Genomic DNA, 23,587 nt, shown 5'->3' on the forward strand with positions numbered 1-23,587 from the left:
AACAATGCCCATCTTAGGAGAAATGAATTGTTTTAAGGAATGGAAAAGGGAAATATCTACATTTATATGGAGTGGAAAGAAACCAAGAATTAAACACCCGTTATTAACAGATAAAAAGGAGAGAGGAGGTTTTGCATTGCCAGATTTGCAATTCTATCATGCGGAGGCAGGATTGGTTCGAATAAAAGACCTTACATTTTTTATTACAGGATTCATCCAGCCCAGCCTTTTGCATGATGAATTCTGCATTTACGTTAAATAAGCAAGGGGACAATATACCGTCCTCCTTCTTGTTCCACATAGAGATTTCTCAGGAGACAGATGAGGTGATCAGGCACTCCCATTTCTTTAAGAACTCGCCATAGTTTGCTGTGCCCAACACAGTCAAAGGATGTTCTGTAGTCTCCATAATCCAGCGCATGTTTGCAATTTGGTCTCTGGTTCCTCTGCCCCTTCGAAATCCAGCTTGCACTTCTGGGAGTTCTCGGTCCACATACTGCTTAAGCCTGCCTTGTAGCATCTTAAGCATAACCTTGCTAGCCTGTGAAATGAGCGCAATTGTGTGGTAATTGGCGCATTCTTTGCACTGCCCTTCTTTGGGGTTGGGATTCATATGTGGCAGGAACCCCCCCCCAATCACTCAGTTTGTACAAACACAACACACTCACACTCACACTCACACACGACATGTTGGTTTCTATTTCCCTCACTGAGCAGCAACTGCAGTCACAAGACATTGTTTTGCATTCCACAGTCAGAGTTACTGTTGGGTTCCCACGGGAATGGGAGACTGGATGTGACGTACACTGGTTTCCTGTTTTTCACTGTTCTCTCGGTTTCTTTGTGTCGAGAGAGTTGCTTCTCTGCTCTCACAGAGGCAGGATGCATGTTTGTATGCTCTCAGCATAGCTTGTAAATAAAGTCAGCATGTGGCACATTACCTGCTTATACTTCTGCTGTGTGACGACCGAGCCTGTATCAGCTTCAGATGGGCCGAAGCTGGTCAAAATCTCACACGACATACGCACTGCTTCTGTTATAAATTCATAGAAAATCAGCCGTACATCGGATCTGCACCGTTCCACTTTTATTTTGCACCATGAGTGAAGGACTATCAAAGGGGGGAGACTTGGCACAAGGCAGCCAACCTGTCCGCAGCGTGCCCTACCCAGTTGGCATGCCAACCTTGATGGTCCTGGACAGAAGATCATTCCACTCACAAAGGACCTGCATATGGAAGTGGATTCAGTACGGACTGAAACACAGGACAGTGACCAGCCCTTCCCTCCGGGGGCAGAAAACAGTGAACTCCCCTTTGTCCTCAGGAATGTAATCATGGGGGAGGGGAAAGAAGGAACCGGACAGGTGAGAAGACCCTCAGGTTACCACCACAACTCCTCCTCCTTCAGAGAAGTCACACGTCTCTGAGGTCTCTCAGCCCCACTCACCTCACAGAGTGTTTGTTGGGGGGGAGGAAGGGAAAGGAGAATGTTAGCCGCTTTGAGACTCCTGAAGGGGAGTGATAAAGCAGGATACCAAATCCAAACTCTTCTTCTCCTCCCTGAACCCCTCCTCTTTGTGATGTGTCAATGATGTGGTCATGATGTAGTCCTGGGGGTGTAGCATGGGGGATTAGCAGCTAATAAAAGTTGGGGTCTTTTGTTCGGAGCTTCCATCTTGTTCCACCTGGGGGCAGGTGGGAGTCCTGTGGCGACAGTCTTCAATCAAGACCAAGCCTACTGGCTGCTCTTTTGCTCTGCTCTTCCTGGCTGGTCTCCTTGTTTCTTGTCCAGGGGATCCCTCAGATTTCTCCCTTAACACATGGAATCCGCTTCTGGCTCCAATTCTATAGGCTGCTTTGCTGAGCCTCTTGGCTGCTGTGCATGGACGAGGGCCTGTGTCCACGGTCCTTGTCCTGGCCTTAGTCAGAGCTGGGATTTGGGGGGAGTCATTTAGCTGCCCCCCCATTCCTGGTTTGAACAGCGCAAAGACCTAAAACACGGAGGGATCTAAGCTCGTGGGGTGGGGGAGGGGAGGGTGTTGCAATGCAAACCTTGTAGGCGGGACGGGACCCACTTGGCAGCTGGATCTCCGGGATCAGCCCCTCCCCCGCTCTCCTGATCCCAGAAGGAAGAGGGGAGGGGTAAACCTTCCTCCCCCCTCTCAATTATTTCCCTCCCCTCCCGGCACATCCTCCTCTCACCCCGCCCCCACCATCCCAAATCCCTCCCCCAATACATTGCTCCTCCTCCTCCTCCTCCTCCTCCTCCTCCTCCTCCTCCTCCAATCCGGCTTCTGCTCCGGGAATGGGGGGGGGGGAGACCCCCTCCCAACCTGCCTGCTTCTCCCGGAAGTGGAGCTTCCACTCCGGATTGCTGCTCTGCCCCGTAGATCTGGGGGGGCGCTTTCGGAAAGGGGAGGGAGGAGGCAGGGGACCCCCCCCCGTGGATGTTGCAGGAAAGGAGAATCGGGAGCGAGGACAAAGAGGTAAAGGGGTCGCGGGGGGGGGCGGAGAGGGGAGAAAAGGACCCAGAGACCCGGCCAGCTCCCCCAAGCGCCTTCCGTGGGGCCGGGATCCCGGCACGCGTGCAGCGAAGGGGCGGAGATGGGGCGCCCACCCACGAGGACTCCCTGGTCCCGTTCCCCCCGCGCAGGCATCCCTGGGGCGCGGAGAGAAGCCAGGATAGAGACCCCCCCCGTCTTTCCCCGGCTCGTCTTGGGGGGGGCAATAGGGGCGGAGAGATGGGTCGCGCCTGGCGAGGGGTGAGCCAAGGGGGCGTCTGGATGCAGGGGAGACTCCGGGAGAAAGAGGGGGGGTCATGGAAGTGGGGGGAGAAGGGAGGGGGCATTCCAGAGTCAGGGAAGCGCAGCATTGGCGGGGGGGGGAGGGCGATAGGAAGACCAGTCTTGGGGGGGCGTCTCCCTCGTGGCTTCCTCGGGGAATCTCCGGAGGGGCCGCCTTGGTTTCTCCCTCCCGCCCAGCAATCGACACCCCCCTTCAAGGCGACCAGAGAAGGATCCCTGGAAAGTGGAGGGTCGTGTGTCCCCACCCCTTCCTTCCTCCAACCTCCATCCTCTTCCCACCCCATAAGCCCCTGCCCTGTCCAGACACAGCCATTCTGCCCAGTCCAACCATTGTTCCCCTCGAGAGGAGAGGAAATCCCCAGAGGAAGAGGGGAGGGGAGAGGCCTTCTCAGAAGCGGCTCTTGGTTTCCGCAATCCCACCCAGGAAGCAGCCAGAAACCTTTTCCTCTCCCTCAGGCTTCCATCTTTATTGTCTTTTCCACTGAGGGTGAGGATAATGTACACCTGTCATCAGAAACAGGGGTGCAGAGTCCATGGAATGGCGCTCAGGATTGATACAGAAGTTGCACCTCAAAAGCATTTCTGTTCCTCTTATTCTTTCTAGGCAATGTCAGAGTGACTGACAAGCTGAGATACAATCCTTCAGCATCCGATGACAGTGACTGCATGAATCTTCCCAGTCAAAGGACCCATTTTCATGATAGACAGTGCCTGTGACTGGAGGCTCTACACACCAGGTGTGCCTGTGCAGGCCAAAGACTGCCAGTATTAGCACAGGTGAGGTGTGTGACATCCCCAAATTTACAGACTGTATGTGAATGAGAGTTTGTGGGTGGGATTGTAGTTTATGGCAACCCTGTGATTTTCTCCACCCATAACATTTCGTGAGCTGATATGGCAGTACAAATTACAAAAATCTACAAAAACTGAAAAATAAATAAATCACATGATAATAATAATAATAATAATAATAGTACAGTGGTACCTCGGATTAAGAACTGAATTCGTTCTAGAGGTCCGTTCTTAACCTGAAACTGTTCTTAACCTGTGGTACCACTTTAGCTAATGGGGCCTCCTGCTGCTGTCGTGCGATTTCTGTTCTCATCCTGAAGCAAAGTTCTTAACCCAAGGTACTATTTCTGGGTTAGGAGAGTCTGTAACCTGAAACGTCTGTAACACGAAGCACCACTGTAAAAGTTATAGTATTCATCTTTCCCCCCAGCCACTCTGGGCAGCTTAACAGTACATATAGGTAAAGGTAAAGGGACCCCTGACCGTTAGGTCCAGTCGTGGATGACTCTGAGGTTGCAGCGCTCATCTCGCTTTATTGACCAAGGGAGCCGGTGTGCAGCTTCCAGGTCATGTGGCCAGCATGAGTAAGCCGCTTCTGGCAAACCAGAGCAGCGCACGGAAACGCCGTTTACCTTCCCGCCAGAGCGGTACCTATTCATCTACTTGCACTTTGACGTGCTTTCGAACTGCTATGATGGCAGGAGCAGGGACCAAGCAACAGGAGCTCACCCCGTCACGGGGATTCGAACCGCTGACCTTCTGATCGGCAAGAACTAGGCTCTGTGGTTTAACCCACAATGCCACCCGCGTCCCTACAGTACATATACAAGACAGTAAAACATCAAACATTACAAACCTCCTGATACAGCTGTCTTCTAAATGTCAGATGGTTGCCTACTTCCTTGCCCTCGGAAGGGAGGGCATTCCATGGGGCAGGAGGCCCTCTGCCTGGTTCCCTGGAACTTCACTTCTAACAGCAAGGGAACCAGCAGAAGACCCTCGGAGGCGGACCTCCCTGTCCGGACTGAACGATGGGGGTCAAGATGCTCCTTCAGGTCCACAGGGCCGAGGCTGTTGAGGGCTTTAGGTTGCAGATCTTGGTCCTCCATAATGATCAATGTATAGTTAGCAGAGTAGGAGAAAACATTCAGAGGCAGAAAGAAAATAATTCAGCTGATAAATTTATTACTGAAGACAGATAAGCATAACAGGACCCAAAATTAGCAAAAATGTAACTCACAGTAAAACCCTGACTTAGCATTCCAAAACAGCACTCAAGTAAGACACAGACAAGCAGAGTAGAGTAATATCAGAATAGGAAGTGGGAGCAGGCGCATTTCAATACTGCAATTTACATATAATTCAATGTCAGAGTAACCCTGGGACTAGATAACAAGCCTCCAGGTGGACGTGCCCCACCTGCCCTTCACGTTCCTCTTCCGCACGGGCAGAATCTGCCTTCTGGACTGTGGGAATCACGGTTGTTCTCCTCCTCTCCATCCACCAGGGCTTGACTTCAAGTGCAGCAGAATTCCCCAGCCCCCCAAGGATTTGAGACCCATCAGCTTTCCTCACCTGGTTTAGCCGGCCGGTTGAAGCCGTTGCTTGAACCCCTGTTGCATGCTGACAGCTTCTGGAAGCCACAGGTGAGAGCTGAGTGCAGGGTGGGGACCAGGGGTGGAAAAATGACCCCAGGAGGTGCAGGACATGTCCCCCACCCAAGGAATTACTGCACCCCAACAGCCCATGACATCTAGATGCAGGTAGGGAGCCGTGTTGGTCTGACGCAGTTGAAATAAAAAATTAAAAAATAGTCCAGTAGCACCTTAGAGACCAACTAAGATTGTCCTGAGTATAAGCTTTCGTCTGCATGCACACTTCTTCAGATACACTGACACAGATGTCACCAGACCCTTGTATATCGTGGGAGTGTGTGGTGGGTTTTTTTCTCAGAAGGGTACTCCTACTACCATCTCCCACTACCCATCACTATATGAAGAAGTGTGCATGCACACGAAAGCTAGAACAAACTTAGTTGGTCCCTAAGGTGCTACTGGACTATTTTTTTACTTTTTTACTTCAACTGTGTCAGACTAATATGGCTACCTACCATTAACTACAGTTATGTCCTTGCCTTGAATATCTTGCTTTTCAGTACCAGATTAGGATAGTCCTCTGTCAGAAGACAAGCACAGGATCAGGCAGCACATCATCATTATAAAGAACCATTGGGGTGGGTGTTTCCACCTGGGATTCCCATGTGCCAGCTGCTTTCCTTCTGCTTCTCCTGCTCTCTCCATGCAATGTGAGGCATGTAGACAGAGGTCCATCTCCAAGAACAGGAGCTTCCCTGAGCACCCATTCAGCTGACCCCAAGCACCAAGACTTGTCACTAGTTCTCTGACTGACCCAGACCACAGTCCCTGGAAAAGATGTAGACCTGGGTCTCACATAATCGTCCGTATGGACCTCCTGAGGCCAATGGCACTGTGCAGGTGATTCATTAAGAGATTGAGGTGGAAACGGGGTCAACCACTTGATTTCAAAGGATTTCCCACAGGACAACAGTATTCCAAGGTCATGCACTGTTATTAAAGATGAGTTAGGATTATGAAAGGTTGTTGATGCATTACTACCATTTGACATCATACCATTTACATTTCCTAAAAATTGGGAATATCGGTAGGACATAGGAGAATGTAGGAGATGTTGAAATAAGAGAAGGTGCTAATGGCGGTTGATGTGTCCTTTTCCCCCCTATGTTCTCTTTCCTGAAACCCAAACAGGATTTCCTTTCTGCCCACTCTGAAAAAGGTGATGGAGAAGACAGAATTGCAGGGGACAGGGCACCTTTCGTTTCATTAGGAATAGCCATTAAAATGTGTGAAATGTGGAATATGCTTCACTGAATGAGCACACATAGTTCACATCAACGAACACAAAAAGGAAACAACCCATTTAAAAGTATGGAGTGCGGAAGGAGCTTCTCTTTCAATGCAAAACTTAGAACACACCAGCGGACTCACAAAGAGAGAAAATCTTTTAAGTGCAGGGAGTGTGGGAAGAACTTCAGTCAGAGTGTAAACCTTAAATTGCACAAACGGACTCACACAGGGGAGAAACTATTTAAATGTATTGAGTGTGGAAAGAGCTTTAGTGATAATGGAAGCTTTAGATCACATCAACGGACTCACACAGGGGAGAAACCATTTAAATGTGTGCAGTGTGGGAAGTGCTTCAGTTTCAGTGCAAGCCTTAGATCACATCAACGGACTCACACAGGGGAGAAACCATATGAATGTATGGAGTGTGGAAAGAGCTTTAATGATAGTGGAAACCTTAGAAGACATCAACGGACTCACACTGGGGAGAAACCATTTAAATGCATGGAGTGTGGAAAGAGCTTTAATGAAAATGGAAGCCTTAGGAACCATCAACGGACTCACACAGGGGAGAAACCATTTAAATGCATGGAGTGTGGAAAGAGCTTCAGTTATAGTGGAAAGCTTAGATCACATCAACGGACTCACACAGGGGAGAAACCATATTTATGTATGGAGTGTGGAAAGAGCTTTAGTGAATATGGAAGCCTTAGAAGACATCAACGGACTCACACAGGGGAGAAACCATTTACATGCATGGAGTGTGGAAAGAGCTTCAATCAGAGTGGAGAGCTTAGATCACACCAACGGACTCACACAGGGGAGAAACCATATAAATGTATGGAGTGTGGAAGGTGTTTTCGTGATAGTGGAAGCCTTCAATCACATCAACGGGCTCACACAGGGGAGAAACCATTTCAATGTATGGAGTGTGGAAAGTGTTTTCGTGATCGTGGAAGCCTTAGATCACATCAACGGGCTCACACAGGGGAGAAACCATTTCAATGTATGGAGTGTGGAAAGAGTTTTAGTGATAGTGGAAGCCTTAGATCACATCAACAGACTCACACAGGGGAGAAACCATATAAATGTATAGAGTGTGGAAAGAGTTTCCGTTGTAATACAAGCCTTAGATCACATCAACGGACACACACAGGGGAGAAACCATTTCAATGTATGGAGTGTGAAAAGAGTTTTAGTAATAGTGGAAGCCTTAGAAGACATCAACAGACTCACACAGGGGTGAAACCATATAAATGTATGGAGTGTGGAAAGAGCTTCAGTCAGAATGCAGACCTTAAAAAACATCAACGGATTCACACAGGGGAGAAACCATTTAAATGTATCAATTGTGGAAAGAGCTATAGTATTAGTGGAAGCCTTAGATACCATCAACAGACTCACACAGGGGAGAAACCATATAAATGTATAGAGTGTGGAAAGAGTTTCCGTTGTAATACAAGCCTTAGAACACATCAACGGACACACACAGGGGAGAAACCATTTCAATGTATGGAGTGTGAAAAGAGTTTTAGTAATAGTGGAAGCCTTAGAAGACATCAACAGACTCACACAGGGGTGAAACCATTTAAATGTATGGAATGTGGAAAGAGCTTCAGTCAGAATGCAGACCTTAAAAAACATCAATGGACTCACACAGGGGAGAAACCATTTAAATGCATAAATTGTGGAAAGAGCTTCAGTTATAGTGGAACACTTAAAAAACATCAACAGACTCACAGTGTGGAAAGAGTTTCCAGTGTAATACAAGCCTTAGATCACATCAACGGACTCATACAGGAGAGAAACCATTTACATGTGTGGAGTGTGGAAAGAGCTTCAGTGATAGTGGAAACCTGAGAATACATCAACAGACTCACATAGGTAAGAAACCATTTAAATGTATGGAATGTGGAAAGACCTTTGGTGATAATGAAAAGCTTAGAACACATCAACGGACACACACACGGGAGAAACCATTTCAATGTATGGAGTGTGAAAAGAGTTTTAGTAATAGTGGATGTCTTAGGAAACATCAACAGACTCCATTTCAATGTATGGAGTACAGTAAATACTTCATTCAAAGTGGAAATCTAAGAAAACATCAGCAACACACAGGGGAGAAACGATTTAAAGGTATGGACTGTGGAAGGAGCTTCAGTCAGAGTGGAACCCTTGATTTATGTCAACAAACTCACACAAAAGACAAACCATATAAATATCAGGAAAGTAGATATAGGTTCACTCTTAGTGGAAGTTCAAAATCAACAGACTCATGGACAGGAAGAACTTTAAGAGTTGAAACCCTTCAAACCATCAACAAACTCAGAGAGGAGCAGCAGTTTAAATGAAAAGACTGCAAAAAGTGCTTTATTTATAATGGAGTGATTAAGGAATATCTAGGGACTCTCACATGGGAGAACCCATTTAGATGTATGGAGTGTGGGACGTCTTCCTCTCAGAGTCCACTCTGAGCAATGAACTCAGCAGGAAATCATTCCTAAAAGCATGAGGTACATGTGAAGTTCTGGTGTTTATATGTAAAACATTATAATAATCAAATATGGCAACATGTTCCCGACAAGTGTGTGCGCATAAGTGCATGTGTAGGCTGGAATTTGAACTGCTGAGGCTGGGAGGTTTGCAAAAGAAAACAAGGTGCAGGATGTCCAGTGGTAGCTGGCCAAGGGGATTGCTTGCATCTGAGACAGGAGACTGCTTGGGCATGAAGGTATCGCTGGACATGACTTTATAAGGGGATATGAAATTCTGTTAAGAAGCTCACTGGTAAAATTCATGGGAACAAACCAATTTCTTATGAAACGTGAATAGGGTGCTGTCTTTGCTCTGTAATCTTTTGACTCAGGCATGGTTCCACGCCACTCCCCCCAAAACAATGATTTCTTTCTGAGGTCTCAGGTGATCCCAACTGGAGATGAGAATGTTGTGTGAGATGCACATGAAGAAGTTTCTCTGGTGATGCTTCAATCTAAGGGGTTTTGTTTTTCAAGTGCAGAATCTTAACTACTGAGCCTTGGAAGAAGTACGCTTGCAAATGATTATTGGGTAGTGAAGGTGTGGGGTGTAAAATTGTATTGCAGTCAAATGCAACATTCCTACAAGGCACATGCTGGGGAATGCTTGTGTCACTCAGGAGAAGACTTGCTAGTTCCTCCTGAGCGGGGACAGACTTCCTCTGCATGGCACTTCATGTAGGCGTGGCCTGTTCTTGGACAGAGGAGCACACGGCCTCCATGTTCTGCTCTTCTTCTTCTCCTTTTTGTGTTCCTACAAGTTAGGAAGAAGTGACTGCTCAGTTGCAGTCACTTGAGATTATTTCCCTTATGGGATAGTTCATGTCGATATATATCGAGTTATGTAACTTAAGTCTGCCTTCAGGGATCTTATTGTGAACTGGATGATTGTAAGTAAACTAGTTTTATGTTAACTTTAATCAGATAGTCGTGTCTATTCTTTTAGGAGGGATAGAAAAAGGGATCTTACCAGGAATCCTAAATAGTGAGGCTCAGACGAGCCTGCAACTAGCTAACTGCTGTGTAATTTGAAAGAGGGATTGTTTAACAACTCTGCTAAGTTATAGAACTTGCCAACGCAAGTTAGGAAGGATGTCATAAAAGAATTTATCCTCTCCTGCCTCCCTAAACAGTCCCACAGAAAGAGCCTGGGGTAGGATGTCACCTCCCTTGGAGCGAGCGACCAGCAGGGATGCCTCTGAGCTGCCTCCGTGTGTTATGCTCAGCCCACGGTTCCCCATACAGACATCTCTGGCAATGGTTGCTGACGAGGGCTTACTGCCCATGCTGCCTTGTTTTGAATAGGATGGGGGGCAGTCCTCTGACAACTCACAGAGCTGTTTTCAGGATCTGGAGGGCAAGGAATGATGTAGTGTAACAGTCAAAGTGTGAGATGTGAGTCAAACTCCTCTTCCTGCAAACTCAACTCTTCGTATGCATGGGGATTATAACACTGGACAGCCTTGCAGGGCCGTTGTTTAGATTACTGAGATAATATGTGTTATATTTTGTAATGCTTTAAATGTGCTACATAAATGCTAAAGTATTCTTAAGTAAAGCTGAGTATTGGTTGGTGCAGAGTGAAAGATGTTGAATTCAAGCCAATAAAAACCAAAAGCCAGCGAAGTTCAGAGGAATTGGCCACCCTCCAGGTGCCCGGCTTGAATCCTTGTTGACCTCCTGTCTGCGACTCCCGGCAAGACCAGGGGAGGTCTCCAATCGGCGATTCTTCCCAACGTGAAGAAGAACACACCATTCCTCCCCCTCCCACTGCCAGGGAGGGGAAAGAGACAGACAGAAATATATTTACATGCTTTTATTCCTGTCTTTCCAGCAGTACAGAGAAATCATGTCTGTACTCTCTCATCCCAACTGCAGAGAGAGAATAACTCCACCCATGTACTTCCAGTACAGGGTCATGTGCCACTCTGAGCTAACATCCGGCGCTCAGTGCACTGAATAGACCGCCCCTGGTTCCCACGGTACAGTCCCATAACATCAACATCCTGTTTTGCATCCCAGCCACCTGGAGCTCGCTTCTGCATTGCTCCTTTTTTGTAACATCCTCCCCCAAAAGAATCAATGCGTGTTGCGGCAAGCAAAGCGTGATCCAGAGAAGAAAACAAACAGTTGTTATACACATAACATTCCCCTGTTGTTTCAGTTCCACCCTTGGAACTCCCCGCCACTGGTTTCCCCAGTGTACCTCTCTGGTTGTCTGGCTTCCAAGGAATGAGTGCATCTGCATTACCTTGGCTAGCAACTCTCTGTTGTGTCTTTGTCTCTGACTTAGACACAGCTCCAACCTGTCCTCGGTTGTGTACAACAGCAACACATGCAACAGCTAAGTTAGCAAACTCTTTTGAGTACCTCTTGGGAGGTGCACCCTTTGTAACTCTCTCAGACCTACGTATGAGGTGCTGATCTTCTCTGCTCACTGGACTCACTGGACTCTTTGGAGAACCAGTTCCAATAGTAAACAGTGGTTCTTCCTTCACCTGTGAAGGCCTATCCATTGTGTGAGATTTCTTCTCAATGACTGTGACAACTGAGCTCTCCGAGCTATCACTGTCACTCTCAGTACCACTGTACTCTGTAAAATCATCATCATCATCTGAATCGTCCTCTGTGGGAAATGTGTGTACTATCACTCTCTCCTGTTCAGGAGCACTCTCTAGAAATTTTGTGAGAATCACCTGACCAGATTCAGACAAAATTACTCTGTAGAGACCCTTTTCATACCCCACAAAAATGCCTCTGGCATTCTTTACTCCACCTGGAGCTTCTGTCCTCACATGAGACCCAAAAACCTTGAAATGGGCAACAGAAGGTTTTCTATGGAACAGTTTCTCAAAAGGAGAACTTCCCAACTCTTTTGAAACCTTCTTTGCAATCTGCGAAACACTCAGCAGATTGAACTTCAGTTCAGGAACCAAGTAAACATTGTTTATAGTCAAGTCAGGCAGAGCCAATAGAAGAAGGCGAAATCCAACGAGTAATAAAAGAATCAAAAACCCAGGACAAGGATGGATTTTCGGCAAAATATTATCCAAAAACTAAATCGAACCCTGATTGCACCCTTGAAAGAAGTACTGAACAGCATTTTAAGGAGGGGAGAAGTACTTGGCAGGTCAGGCTCAGAGGGAGGAGAGGAGGGGGCCAGGAGACCCAGAGGAGGCCGTCAGCTGAAGCATCCAGGGAGACCCCCCCCTGCTGCGACCAGCTCCCCCTCCCCTGGTCTCCTAGAGCACACAGGGAAACCCTGTTCAGACCCCATGAGCCTGTACATGATATTAACAGGTGTTGTTTTTTGTCCCAACATGCATCACTTTGATCTCATTGACAATGAACTGTAATTACAGCCCATCCACTCCGTTTGGAGAGCTCTTTTTGGAGCTCCTTGCAATCTCTCTTTGTTTGAACTGTGGGGTGTGAAACACAGAGCAGTCAAATACAACATTCCTAGAGTGGACATAAAAGGGGATGTCTGGACCAGCCAGTCAGAACATCCTGTTTCCTCCTGGGCTGGGACAAACTTCCTCTACATGTGACCAGAGGTGGGTGTGCAGGTAACAACATAGCACAGGGGAGGCAGCCATCTCTCTCTCTCTGACTCCATTCCTCGAAGAAGCAACATCTCCTTAGCCTGAGATGCTCTCTTGGCTTCAAGAGAGAACAAAGGAACTATTTCCTTATGGGATAGATTCCAGGTGTATATATTTTGTAACCTAAGTCTGCCTTCTGGGATCCTTCTGTGAACAGAATGTGAGTAAACTCTTTTATATACTTTTATTTTCTAAAAAAAATATATTTCAACAACTTATCCAAACATATCATATTCATTATTTACCGCCTTCCCCCCTCAAACCCACCCTCCCCTCCCCCAAAGACTTCCCTCAGCTCAGCTTCTAATTTTCAGCACAGGTGTCCACCCACCGTGAGGCAGAATTTCATTAGTGCCCCACAAGCTTCCTGCGCTTTAAGTTTTGCAGCCTCCAGGTGCCCCTTCCAGAAAAGTGTCTCAGTGAAAGGGACTCCCAGGGATCCGAAGGAGTGTATTGAACCAGGTTATTCATTGCTCCAAACTTTGGACTTCTGTCTGTCCGCTGGGAGAGGCTGGCCTGCCCCTTTTTCAGGGCAACTTCCTTCCCTCTGCTCCAGTATGAGGGCAGCATACATAGCTCACAGCCCCCTCTTAAATCCCGTCAACTATTAAAAAAGCAACCGCTATCAAATACTTGACAATCCTAGACAGCATCTTAAAAAGCAGAGACCTCACCTTGCCAGCAAAGGTCCGCATAGTTAAAGCCATGGTTTTCCCAGTAGTGATGTATGGAAGTGAGAGCTGGACCATAAAGAAGGCTGATCGCCAAAGAATGGATGCTTTTGAATTCTGGTGCTGGAGGAGACTCTTGAGAGTCCCATGGACTGCAAGAAGATCAAACGTATCCATTCTGAAGGAAATCAGCCCTGAGTGCTCACTGGAAGGACAGATCCTGAAGCTGAGGCTCCAAAACTTTGGCCACCTCATGAGAAGAGAAGACTCCCTGGAAAAGACCCTGATGTTGGGAAAGATGGAGGGCACAAGGAGAAGGGGACGACAGAGGACGAGATGGTGGGACAGTGTTCTCGAAGCTACCAGCATGAGTTTGACCAAACTGTGGGAGGCAGTGGAAGACAGGAGTGCCTGGCTTGCTCTGGTCCAGGGGGTCACGAAGAGTCGGACACAACTAAACGACTAAACAACAACAAGTACTTTAAAAATCAACACCTAGACTGTTTCAGTAAATGCCTGGGGACCTAAAACAGATGTGAATGGGCAGCGCAAATCAGAGCGCATTGTGTGTGTGCAACTTGCAAGAGGGCAGAGGGACAGAGTCTCTGCTTCACGCCCCTCTCTGCTCTCCTCCTCCTCTCTTCGACTTCCCACATTTATGTGGAAATGCTACAGGTCCACCTCATAGGGATGTTGTAAAGACAGCAGAGTTGGTTTTTATGAAGCGCTTTGAACTCTCTGAGTGTCCTCTAGTTTATCTCCCCATGTTGAGCCCCCACCGCCTTTGCTCAGAGGGGCTCTGGCCCTGACCACCCATCCCTGGGCCACCTTCCCGTTTCATTCAAGGTGCTCGGCTAGGAGATGGATCTTCCGCCAAACTCCCCTTTATTCCTGTTGCCACCACAGAGAACTCTTCAACACTTCACCCCAAACATAACAAAGAAGGAAGTGTGCATCGATTCATTAAACTGATTTATTTAAAAAATAGACATAAACATGTGGTTTCAAATATTCTCTTTTCTTTTCTTTTTCTTTTGAAACTTTGCTACAGCGGCAACAACGGGGATTATAATGCTGTTTCTCTACTACAGGTCTAACCAACCCTGCTCCACAATTGCCACCACCGTCCCATTCCATTCCACCCTCCAATGGTGGCAGCCAACCATCTTGGCTGCAAGTCCCAGAAGACGGGCTCTCTCCTTAGAGACCTTTTCCACCTAGCCTGGGAGGGCAGAGCCTGGATTGACTCCAGCTGCAAAAGCTGAGGCTGCTGAACAGACTCTTGAATTTGGGGTTTTTTGGGGGGGTTGTTGCTGTTGGTGTTTTGTTTTTATATTTTAGATCTTGTGATTTATGTGGAAATTGTTCAGTTCAATTGCTCAATCCCAGCATTCCGAACTCCAAACTACCCCTATCACCATCTAGCATTTCCTAAAATTTACTCTTCTACTGTAATTACCATTATTATATTAATGTCATTGATACATGCGTATAAAACTTTAAATACAAACACCAAGACATTGCACTGAAACTTTCAGTAAATGTGCATGCATGCACTTTCCAAGAGTCTCATTCGAGAGTCAGTGGGGTGCAGTGCTTAAGAGTTTTGGACTAGGAACTGGGAGACCTGGGTTCCAATCTCCACTCAGTCACTGGGTGATGGCTTCACAGCCCAACCTACCTCACAGGGTTGTTGTCAGGATTAAACGATGAGGGGGAGAATGACTTAAGACCACACTGAGCTTCTTGAAGAAACAGGTGGTATAGAAAGGCATCCAATAAATTTCGCTAAGAAGAAAGGTAAGATTCTGCTCTTAGGCAAGACGAATCAGGTGCACAAATATAAGATGGGACATACCAGGCTTGTCAGTAGTACATGTGGAAAAGACCTGGGGTCTTAGTGGACCACAAGACTAACATGAGTCAACATCAGCGAAATAGGCTGTTATTCTAGGCTGCGTCCAAAGAAGTCAAGTGTCCAGATCAAGAAAAGTAATAGCCCCACTTTCTTCTGCCTTGTTCAGACCACACCTGGAGTCCTGTGTCCAGTTCTGGGTGCCCCAATTTAAGAAGGATTTTGACAAGCTGGAAGGTGTGCAGAGGGGGGTGAGCAAGACAATTAAGCGTTGGGAAACCAAGCCTTCTGAGGAACAGGAAGGGCTGTCACGTGGAAGCTTGAACAAGCTTGTTTTCACCGGCTCTGGAGGCTGGCACACAAATCAATGGCTTCAGATTAGAGACACCCTTGGTAGCTTGTGTACTCTCCTTCCTTGGAGGTTTGTAAGGAGAAGTTTGAAGGCAGTATGTCATAGAAGCTTTAGTTGAGAGTCCTGCAGTGGACTAGACGACCCAGAAGTCTCCTGCAGGTCTAAAATTCTATGATTCTCCCCTGTATGAACTCTTTGATGGGCCATGAGCTTGGTCCTCTTACCGAAGCTCTTTCCACATTCCAAGCACTGATATGGTTTCTCACCACTGTGAATTCTTTGGTGGGAAGTGAGGTTGTCCTTCCGGGTGAAGCTCTTCCCACATTCCAAGCACTGATAGGGTTTCTCCCCAGTGTGGGTTCTTTGATGGGCCATGAGGTTGGTCCTCTTACTGAAGCTCTTTCCACATTCCAAGCACTGATATGGTTTCTCACCACTGTGAATTCTTTGGTGGGAAGTGAGGTTGGTCCTCTTACTGAAGCTCTTCCCACATTCCAAGCACTGATATGGTTTCTCCCCTGTGTGAATTCTTTGGTGGGAAGTGAGATGGGCTTTCTGGCAGAAACTCTTTCCACATTTCACACATTGATAGGGTTTCTCACCACTGTGAATTCTTTGGTGAGCCATGAGCTTGGTCCTCTTACCAAAGCTCTTTCCACATTCCAAGCACTGATAAGGTTTCTCCCCTGTGTGAATTCTTTGGTGGGAAGTGAGACTTTGCTTCTGGTTGAAGCTCTTCCCACATTCCAAGCAGTGATATGGTTTCTCCCCTGTGTGAATTCTTTCATGGCAAGTTAGATTGGCCCTTTGGCTGAAACTCTTTCCACAATCCAAGCATTGATAGGGTTTCTCACCACTGTGAGTTCGTCCATGGGCCATGAGCTTGGTCCTCTTACCAAAGCCCTTTCCACATTCCAAGCACTGATAAGGTTTCTCACCACTGTGAATTCTTTGATGGGAAGGGAGACTTTGCTTATGACTGAAGCTCTTTCCACATTCCAAGCACTTATAGGGTTTCTCCCCTGTGTGAATTCTTTGGTGGGACGTGAGGTTGACTTTCTGGTGGAAACTCTTCCCACATTCCAAGCACTTATAGGGTTTCTCCCCTGTGTGAATTCTTTGGTGGGACGTGAGGTTGACTTTCTGGCGGAAACTCTTCCCACATTCCAAGCACTGATAGGGTTTCTCTCCTGTGTGAATTCTTTGGTGGGAAGTGAGATCGGCTCTCTGGCAGAAACTCTTTCCACAATCCAAGCATCGATAGGGTTTCTCCCCGGTATGAATGCTTTGATGGGAAGGGAGACTTTGCTTCAGACTGAAGCTCTTCCCACATTCCAAGCACTTATAGGGTTTCTCCCCTGTGTGAATTCTTTGGTGAGAAGTGAGATTGGCTCTCTGGCAGAAACTCTTTCCGCATTCCAAGCACTGATAGGGTTTCTCCCCTGTGTGAATTCTTTGGTGAGAAGTGAGATCGGCTCTCTGTAGGAAACTCTTTCCACAATCCAAGCATCGATAGGGTTTCTCCCCGGTATGAATGCTTTGATGGGTAGCAAGATGGGCCCTGAGACTGAAGTTCTTTCCACATTCCAAGCACTGATAGGGTTTTTCACCTGTGTGAATTCTTTGGTGGGAACTGAGATTGGCTCTCTGGGAGAAACTCTTTCCACATTCCGAGCACTGATAGGGTTTCTCACCACTGTGAATTCTTTGGTGGGAAGTGAGACTTTGCTTCCGACTGAAGCTCTTCCCACATTCCATGCATTGATAAGGTTTTTCACCACTGTGAATTCTTTGATGGGAAGTGAGACTTGCCTTTTGGGTGAAGCCCTTTCCACAATTCACACACTGATATGGTTTCTCCCCGGTATGAATTCTTTGGTGGGAAGTGAGATGGGAGCTCACAGTGAAACTCTTCCCACATTCTGAGCACTGATAGGGTTTCTCACCACTGTGAATCCTTTGATGGACCGTGAGAGTCGTCCTGTGATTGAAGCTCCGCCCACATTCCGAGCACTGATAGGGTTTCTCACCTGTATGAATTATTTGATGGGCTGTGAGATGGGTTCTCTGACTGAAGCTCTTTCCACACTCTCGGCATTCAAATGGCTTCTCCCTCCTGTGAATTCTCTGGTGTTTACGGAAGGTTTTGCTTGTATTAAAGCTTTTCCTACATTCCAAGCACTGATAGGGTTTCTTGCCTGTATGAATTATTTGATGCGAAATGAGATGTGCACTCTTACTGAAGCTCTTTCCACATTCCAAGCATTTCAGTGGGTCTTCCCCTGTGGGAATTATTTCTTGTGAAGTGAGGCTTTCATTCCAACAGAAAGCTTTCCCCCATTCAGAGAACTGAGAGGGTTTCTTCCCAATAGCATTTCTTTGGTGGGTAGTCGAATGGGAGCTGTGACTGAAGCTCTCTCCACACTCCAAGAATGGCAATGGCTTCTCCACTGTGTGCATTCTGTCATGGGCGTCCTCGCTCTCAATTTCCAAATCATCACCACCTGCAATGAAGAAATGGATTAGAGCTGCAGGAAGAAATGGAGTGCCACTGCATTGAATATTGATCACTAACCTTGTGATAGAGGAAGAATTCCATGCATCAACATTGGTGACACACTCTAGAGGTGGTCAGTGTTAGAAACAGAGATAGGACAGCTAGAACATAAAGAGGACCTTAAACCTAGGTTATGGGCTCAAAAATGGAATGTCCATATGCACTCTCTTATGACAAAAATACAAAGCTGAAAAGGAATGAACAGCAGCTAAAATAATATGTTCATTTTTCACATGGTCTAGTCCTTCCCCTGCCCACCCCTCTGAGTTTTTAAGAAGGTCTCTCCTTCAGTCTTCAGAGAGTAGCTGGAACTGGGGAGGCAGAAAAAGGTCCTCCTTTCCTTCCACTCTGCAGTTTTAATCCGAAATCTTAGGTTGTGCGATCAGAGCTCGGAAACTGCTCGTGTCTATGACATTCCCTGTTGCAAAATGCGCCTAGCACCATGCGAGTTTCAGACACTGGAGGTGGTGGATGATTGTGTCTACCTAAGAAACCAACAACCTCTTCATTGATGCTGACCTGGACAAGTGTACTGGCGAGGCAGTTCCGGCAACGGCTCACCTCTCCAAAAGAGTACAGTGGTACCTCTGGTTAAGAACTTAATTCGTTCTGGGGGTCTGTTCTTAACCTGAAACTGTTCTTAACCTGAGGTATCACTTTAGCTAATGAGGCCTCCCGTTGAAGCCGTGCCGCTGCTGCATGATTTCTGTTCTCATCCTGAAGCAAAGTTCTTAACCCGAGGTACTATTTCTGGGTCAGCGTAGTCTGTAACCTGAAGCATCTGTAACCTGAAGCGTCTGGAACCCAAGGGACCACTGTATGGGAGAATGGGATGCTAACCATTCAATACCAAGAGGAAGGTCTACTAGGATTGCGTGTTGAGCAAGCTGCTTTGTGAAGTGAATTATGAACAATTACAACCATCAGCAAAACCCCTCAATGCCTTCCACAAGCTCTGTGTCAGGAAGATTTTGGGCAATACAAGGCAGTGTCAAACAAAGATGTGCTTTCCTAACCTCAAATTCCCAGCATGTTCCCATTCCATTCCCAGCAAGGTCTATGCTGGCTTGATCATGTCCAAGGTCAAAACAGTCGATAGACCTCCATTTAAGGTGAGTTTAAGGGGTATTATAATCCCAGGTGCTGCAAGTGGCCCTGTAGAGCTCCCTCAAAACCAGGGAGGCTTATCACAGAGAGAGATGCATGGAATTTCCGAAGAGATATTATGATGCACAAGGGAGCCTTACTGAGAGAGGCCACGATCCCACAATTCTCCTCCATGACTTCCTTATGCAGAGCTCTCTGGTCAGGATCCAGCAACGCCCATTCCTCATCTGTGAAATGAACAGCGACATCTTCAAAGCACACTGGACCCTAAGAGAGAAAGGGAAAGATCCTCTTTAGACAGCACTAAGGTTGTCTGCTACACATTGCTCTGTTTCTTTCTGCTCATTAAATGGTGTTTTGTTTCAATGGGATCGTCCTGCTGCACGTTTTAATTGTGGGTGCTGCTTTTAATGTCTTAGTGGAATTCTTATCTTGTGTGATTTAGTGATGGACATTAATCTTTGTGTAAATGGGTAGAACTGTACATTGTGTTCTGAAAATCCTTCTGTCTGTGCCAGATGGAAGGATCCCCTCTCTGCTCCCCATGTCCTGTTCTTGGGGTGGGGGAGACCCTTCTGATGCCCTAAAGACAACTTCAAGAAGTGCACTGGGGGAATGGAGGGAGGAGAAGGTGGGGAAACCCCATTGTGCAACTGATGTAACAGGATAGGTGAATCCTGGGAACTGTTTTTTAGGCCTGGTGAACTAACTACTTAGAAGTCTATTTTAGCATTCAATGATAACTCTAGAAATAAAACAACAATGACTTATGAATCATCCTATTGACCTTCAGAAGGTGAGTTAAGGCAAGGTGGCTGTTCCTTATTCTCAGCCCATTAAGCTTCTCGAATGGCTTTCCCAGCCTCTTGGCTTCTGTCCAAGCTGCCCTTGACAAAGACGCCTTAAGAGAAGCTTGGACAGAAGCCAAGAGGAGGAGAGAGATTCATTGGGGGCCAGAGGCACCCTGGCTGCCCCACCCCTCAGCCCCCTTCCCCACAGGGCTCCCTCCCTCTACCTGAGCTGCTTCCACAGCCGTTGCTTCTCCTTCCCCACCAGGAATAGATGGAAGAGGAGGTCTTCCTGGCATCATCTGGTCACCTGCAAGAGACAGAGGTAAGTGGGAAGCCAGGAGTGCAGCTGCTCTCCAAAAAGTCTCACCTTCTGAGTGCATCTGGACATTTGGACCCATTTCATAATTTAGTTGGGTTAAAAAATACATCTCCCTCCTTGGTGCTCCTGGCCCCAAATGTCTCTCCCCCCCAAAAAAATAAAGGTGACAAGAACCCATGGATTTGTTTTGATATCCACAGAAAGGAACCAAATGGAGAACGGACTCCTTCCTTACCCAGCAGCCTCTCTCTGGTGTTCAACAGAGTCCTTTTGGTCTCAGAGGAATCTGGGCCCATTTCTGCAAACAGATCCTGTCTCTGAAATAGCAACAAATATTCAAAACAGAAACTATGAAGAAGAGTTAGAAAAGGAATGAGAGAGGCAAAAACTGAAGGGCAATCTGATAATATTCAATGGCTACTTTCCAAAAAAGGATGGTATATTAACAGAGAATTTTCAGATATTGTCACTCACGTTCGGAGCCCCTTTGGAGTATCTAGATGAAAGTCTCTCTCACCTGCTGCTCTGCCTGCTTTCTCTCCTCTGCCTGACTCAGGAGGAAACCTTCAGCCAGGGCCACCGCCTGGGAACTGGTCTCTGCTCCGCATTCCCTCACCCAGCTCTCCATCTCCGGTGGAAGGACGGCCAGGAACTGCTCCAAGATCACCAGGTCCAGCATCTCAGCTTTCGTGTGCCTTTCTGGCTTCAGCCATTGATGGTAAAGGTTGTAGAGTCGGCTGCAAACCTCTCGAGGTCCTTTGGCCTCCTGGAAGCAGAACTGCCTGAACTGCTGGCTCTGCGCCTCTGAGCGGAGAGTGTCCTCCTCACCCAGGATCTTCTGCACAGTTTTTTCCCAGAATCCCCCACTGCTCCCAGTTCTGATGGCATGGCATCTTCCTGCTTCAGGGCCAGCTGAGTTTTCCTCATCCATCTGTGCTCTCAGGAAGCCTGCAAGAGAGATGAAGGAATCCCTTGATCTTCTGCCAAGTTCTGTCTGTCTGAATTAGAGATCCTTGCAAATTCTACAAAGCAAATACATCGTTCTGTTACAAAACTGACATATTGCCTGGAAGAGAAAAATGTTCCCTGAGGAAGCATGTATGAGTCTTGAAAGAGCCAGCTCTGGACTGCGCCACAACCCAGACACTTGAGGTTTCTTTAGAAAGGAGAAGGAAAACGTATTTTTCCCTCCATAAAATGCACCTGACCATAAGGCGCACCTAGTTTTTAGAAGGGGATGCAAGAAAAAAAAATTCTTTAAAGGGAGCTCTGCGCAGAGCCTGTATGCATCCCAGGCTCTGCTCAGCGCTCCCTTTCACGAGCCGCGTGGAGCGTGTGTGTGGCGCTTGCAGGCTTTTCCCCAGGAGGGAGAAGCCCCCAAGAGCCGCACACATTCTCCACGCGGCTAGTGAAAGGGAGTGTGGCTCTTGGGAGCTTTTCCAGGAGGTGGGGGAAGGGACTGAGGGGCTGCCCTCTGTCCCTTCCCCCACCTCCCACAAAAGCCAGCAAGAGCCGCACGCTCTTTAAAGGGTGCACAGCTCCTGTGGGCTTTTCTACGAGGAGGGAGAAGAGACTGACTGGCCACGTCAGTCCCTCCTCCCTCCTCGGGGAAAAGCCTGCAAGAACCGTGCGGAGCGTATGTGCGGCTCTTGGGGGTGTTTTCTGCCTGCCTCCCGCCTGCATTCCCTCCATAAGACGCACACACATTCCCCCTTTTTAGGAGGGAAAAAGTGTGTCTTATGGAGAGAGAAATACGGTAAGTCTCCAGCCCTCCTAGAGGGAAAGTGACCATGCAAAATGTGCAGGGAACTGCTGGTCTTTCTGAGAGATGAGCACATTTATTCCCTTATCTGGCTAACTCCTGAGGGCCAAATGACATGTGGGTGGGGTCAGAGGAAAACAACACTCAAAAGCAAATGAAGTGGGACTCGCCTTTCTATGCGTGTAATGTGTTTTCAACTGTTCTTATTGCTGTTTTTTATATTTAGTAATCAGCTCTTGGAAATTCGGCTGATGGGCAGGGAACAAGCAATAATGATGATGATGTTACATTGCTTAACATGCCCCCTCCCCAGTCATGAATACCTGAGGGCACTCCTGGGTCCATCATGGTCGCTTGAGGCCCATGTCCAGCTCAGGCTACTTCCCCACCCCACAGACCTTTTGGGACAGAGAAGACTTGGCCCTGGTCCTCCCTGCTCTGCACCAGATGGGATGGTTGCAACGCTCTCTGTGTGGAACTGCCCTTGAAGGCGACTTGGGAACTGGTCCAAAATGCAGCAGCCAGATGATTGGCTGGGCTGCCTCTCTTTATGAAGGGCATTTCTCTCCCACCTCCTTGTCCAAGGAGATCAAGGTGGCATCCATGGGTCTACCCCTCCCCACTGAGTCCCCCCACAACTAACACATTGGATTCCTGTTTTAAAACAGTTGCACTGGTTGTTTCCTTTCCAGCAGGACCTCTCCTGCTCTAAATGCATTGGCTTGTGAGACCTCCAGTGGTGCTTTCATAGAACTGTAGAAGTGGATGGCACCCCAAGGATCATCTAGCTCAACCCCAGGCAATCTCAGAGGACACACTTGCATCTGGACACACACTAAGCACTGGAGGAGAAAATGAGCACTGCAGGATCAGGCCATAGGGCTGCCCCATAGAGCAGAGGAACCCCCCCCCCATCGCCCTCTCCTCCTCCTCCACGGATTGGTCTCCTCCTCTTTTAAGGCCACCTTGATTGGTGGCCTCCCTGGCTCTTGTGGGAGGCAGTTCCACAGGTTTTACTCTGCCCTGCAAGAGGAAGCGCTTTCTCTTCTCTGCCCCCTTCCTTCCTTCCTTCCTTCCTTCCTTCCTTCCTTCCTTCCTTCCTTGCATAGGTGAGGTTTTAGGGACCAGGGTACATTTCATGTCCGAATGTTTCCATCCGCCTACAACCTCTGTTATACAAGGGGACTGATCCATACATCTGAATGGGCTTTATTTGCATGCATTTCCCCACTCCTGGATCCAAGGGGTCAGCAGTGCAACCATGCAAAGCAAGAGCAGAGCTGCCGCCCTCCTGCGACCCTCCGCGCCCTGACTTGCCCCCCTCTCGCCATGCAGCGCTGGGACCCCCGCTCTCCCCATGGGCCCTATCCTGGGAGAGAGGAGACTCACCAGATCCCAGCAGGTGCCCCCAGGCAGCCTCTGCAGAGCCGAACCAACGGGACCCCCACACGCCCGACGTCTTGCAGGAAAGGGAGGGGTTGGGCTTTCGCTCTGGAGGACCCTGCCCCCCCCCCCGTCTTACTTTCCTGTCTAGGAATCCAGCTCGTTTCCGTTT

General features: G+C 47.8%; 4 protein-coding genes across 9 annotated transcripts in view; 3 read left to right on the plus strand and 1 right to left on the minus strand.

The window, feature by feature from the left end:
* The window catches only part of LOC128422442 (zinc finger protein 665-like), a 352,200-nt gene that overhangs the window by 102,212 nt on the left and 226,401 nt on the right, over positions 1-23,587 (minus strand). For 2 of the 6 annotated variants that reach the window (XR_008332503.1, XR_008332506.1), the window contains exons 2-6: positions 20,788-21,218; positions 20,506-20,587; positions 20,176-20,258; positions 19,301-19,427; positions 14,388-18,000 (exon numbers count right to left, since the gene is read on the minus strand). Coding sequence is in view for 1 of the 6 variants with exons in the window: in XM_053406474.1 (XP_053262449.1) it covers positions 15,596-18,000; positions 19,301-19,427; positions 20,176-20,258; positions 20,506-20,587; positions 20,788-21,218 (3,128 nt within the window). In the remaining 5 variants the exon portion in view is untranslated. Of the gene's footprint in view, positions 1-14,248; positions 18,001-19,300; positions 19,428-20,175; positions 20,259-20,505; positions 20,591-20,787; positions 21,293-23,587 lie in introns of those variants that run through there. The other 4 variants (XR_008332504.1, XR_008332505.1, XM_053406474.1 and 1 more) reach the window with 4 other exon arrangements.
* Positions 1-23,587, plus strand: part of LOC128422457 (zinc finger protein 135-like) — a 135,779-nt gene that overhangs the window by 7,176 nt on the left and 105,016 nt on the right. The window lies entirely within an intron of this gene.
* Positions 5,111-23,587, plus strand: part of LOC128422455 (zinc finger protein 431-like) — a 70,362-nt gene continuing 51,885 nt past the window's right edge. Inside the window, exon 1 of the mRNA XM_053406503.1 lies at positions 5,111-5,243. The gene's annotated coding sequence lies outside the window, so the exon portion shown is untranslated. The remainder of the gene's footprint in view (positions 5,244-23,587) is intronic.
* Positions 6,564-9,778, plus strand: LOC128422919 (zinc finger protein 709-like). Its single transcript, XM_053407535.1, has 2 exons — positions 6,564-8,203; positions 9,775-9,778. The coding sequence occupies exons 1-2, from the start codon at positions 6,564-6,566 to the stop codon at positions 9,776-9,778; spliced, it is 1,644 nt and encodes a 547-aa protein (XP_053263510.1).

Source organism: Podarcis raffonei, chromosome 10 (assembly GCF_027172205.1).
Source record: "Podarcis raffonei isolate rPodRaf1 chromosome 10, rPodRaf1.pri, whole genome shotgun sequence".
Lineage (NCBI taxonomy): Eukaryota > Metazoa > Chordata > Lepidosauria > Squamata > Lacertidae > Podarcis > Podarcis raffonei.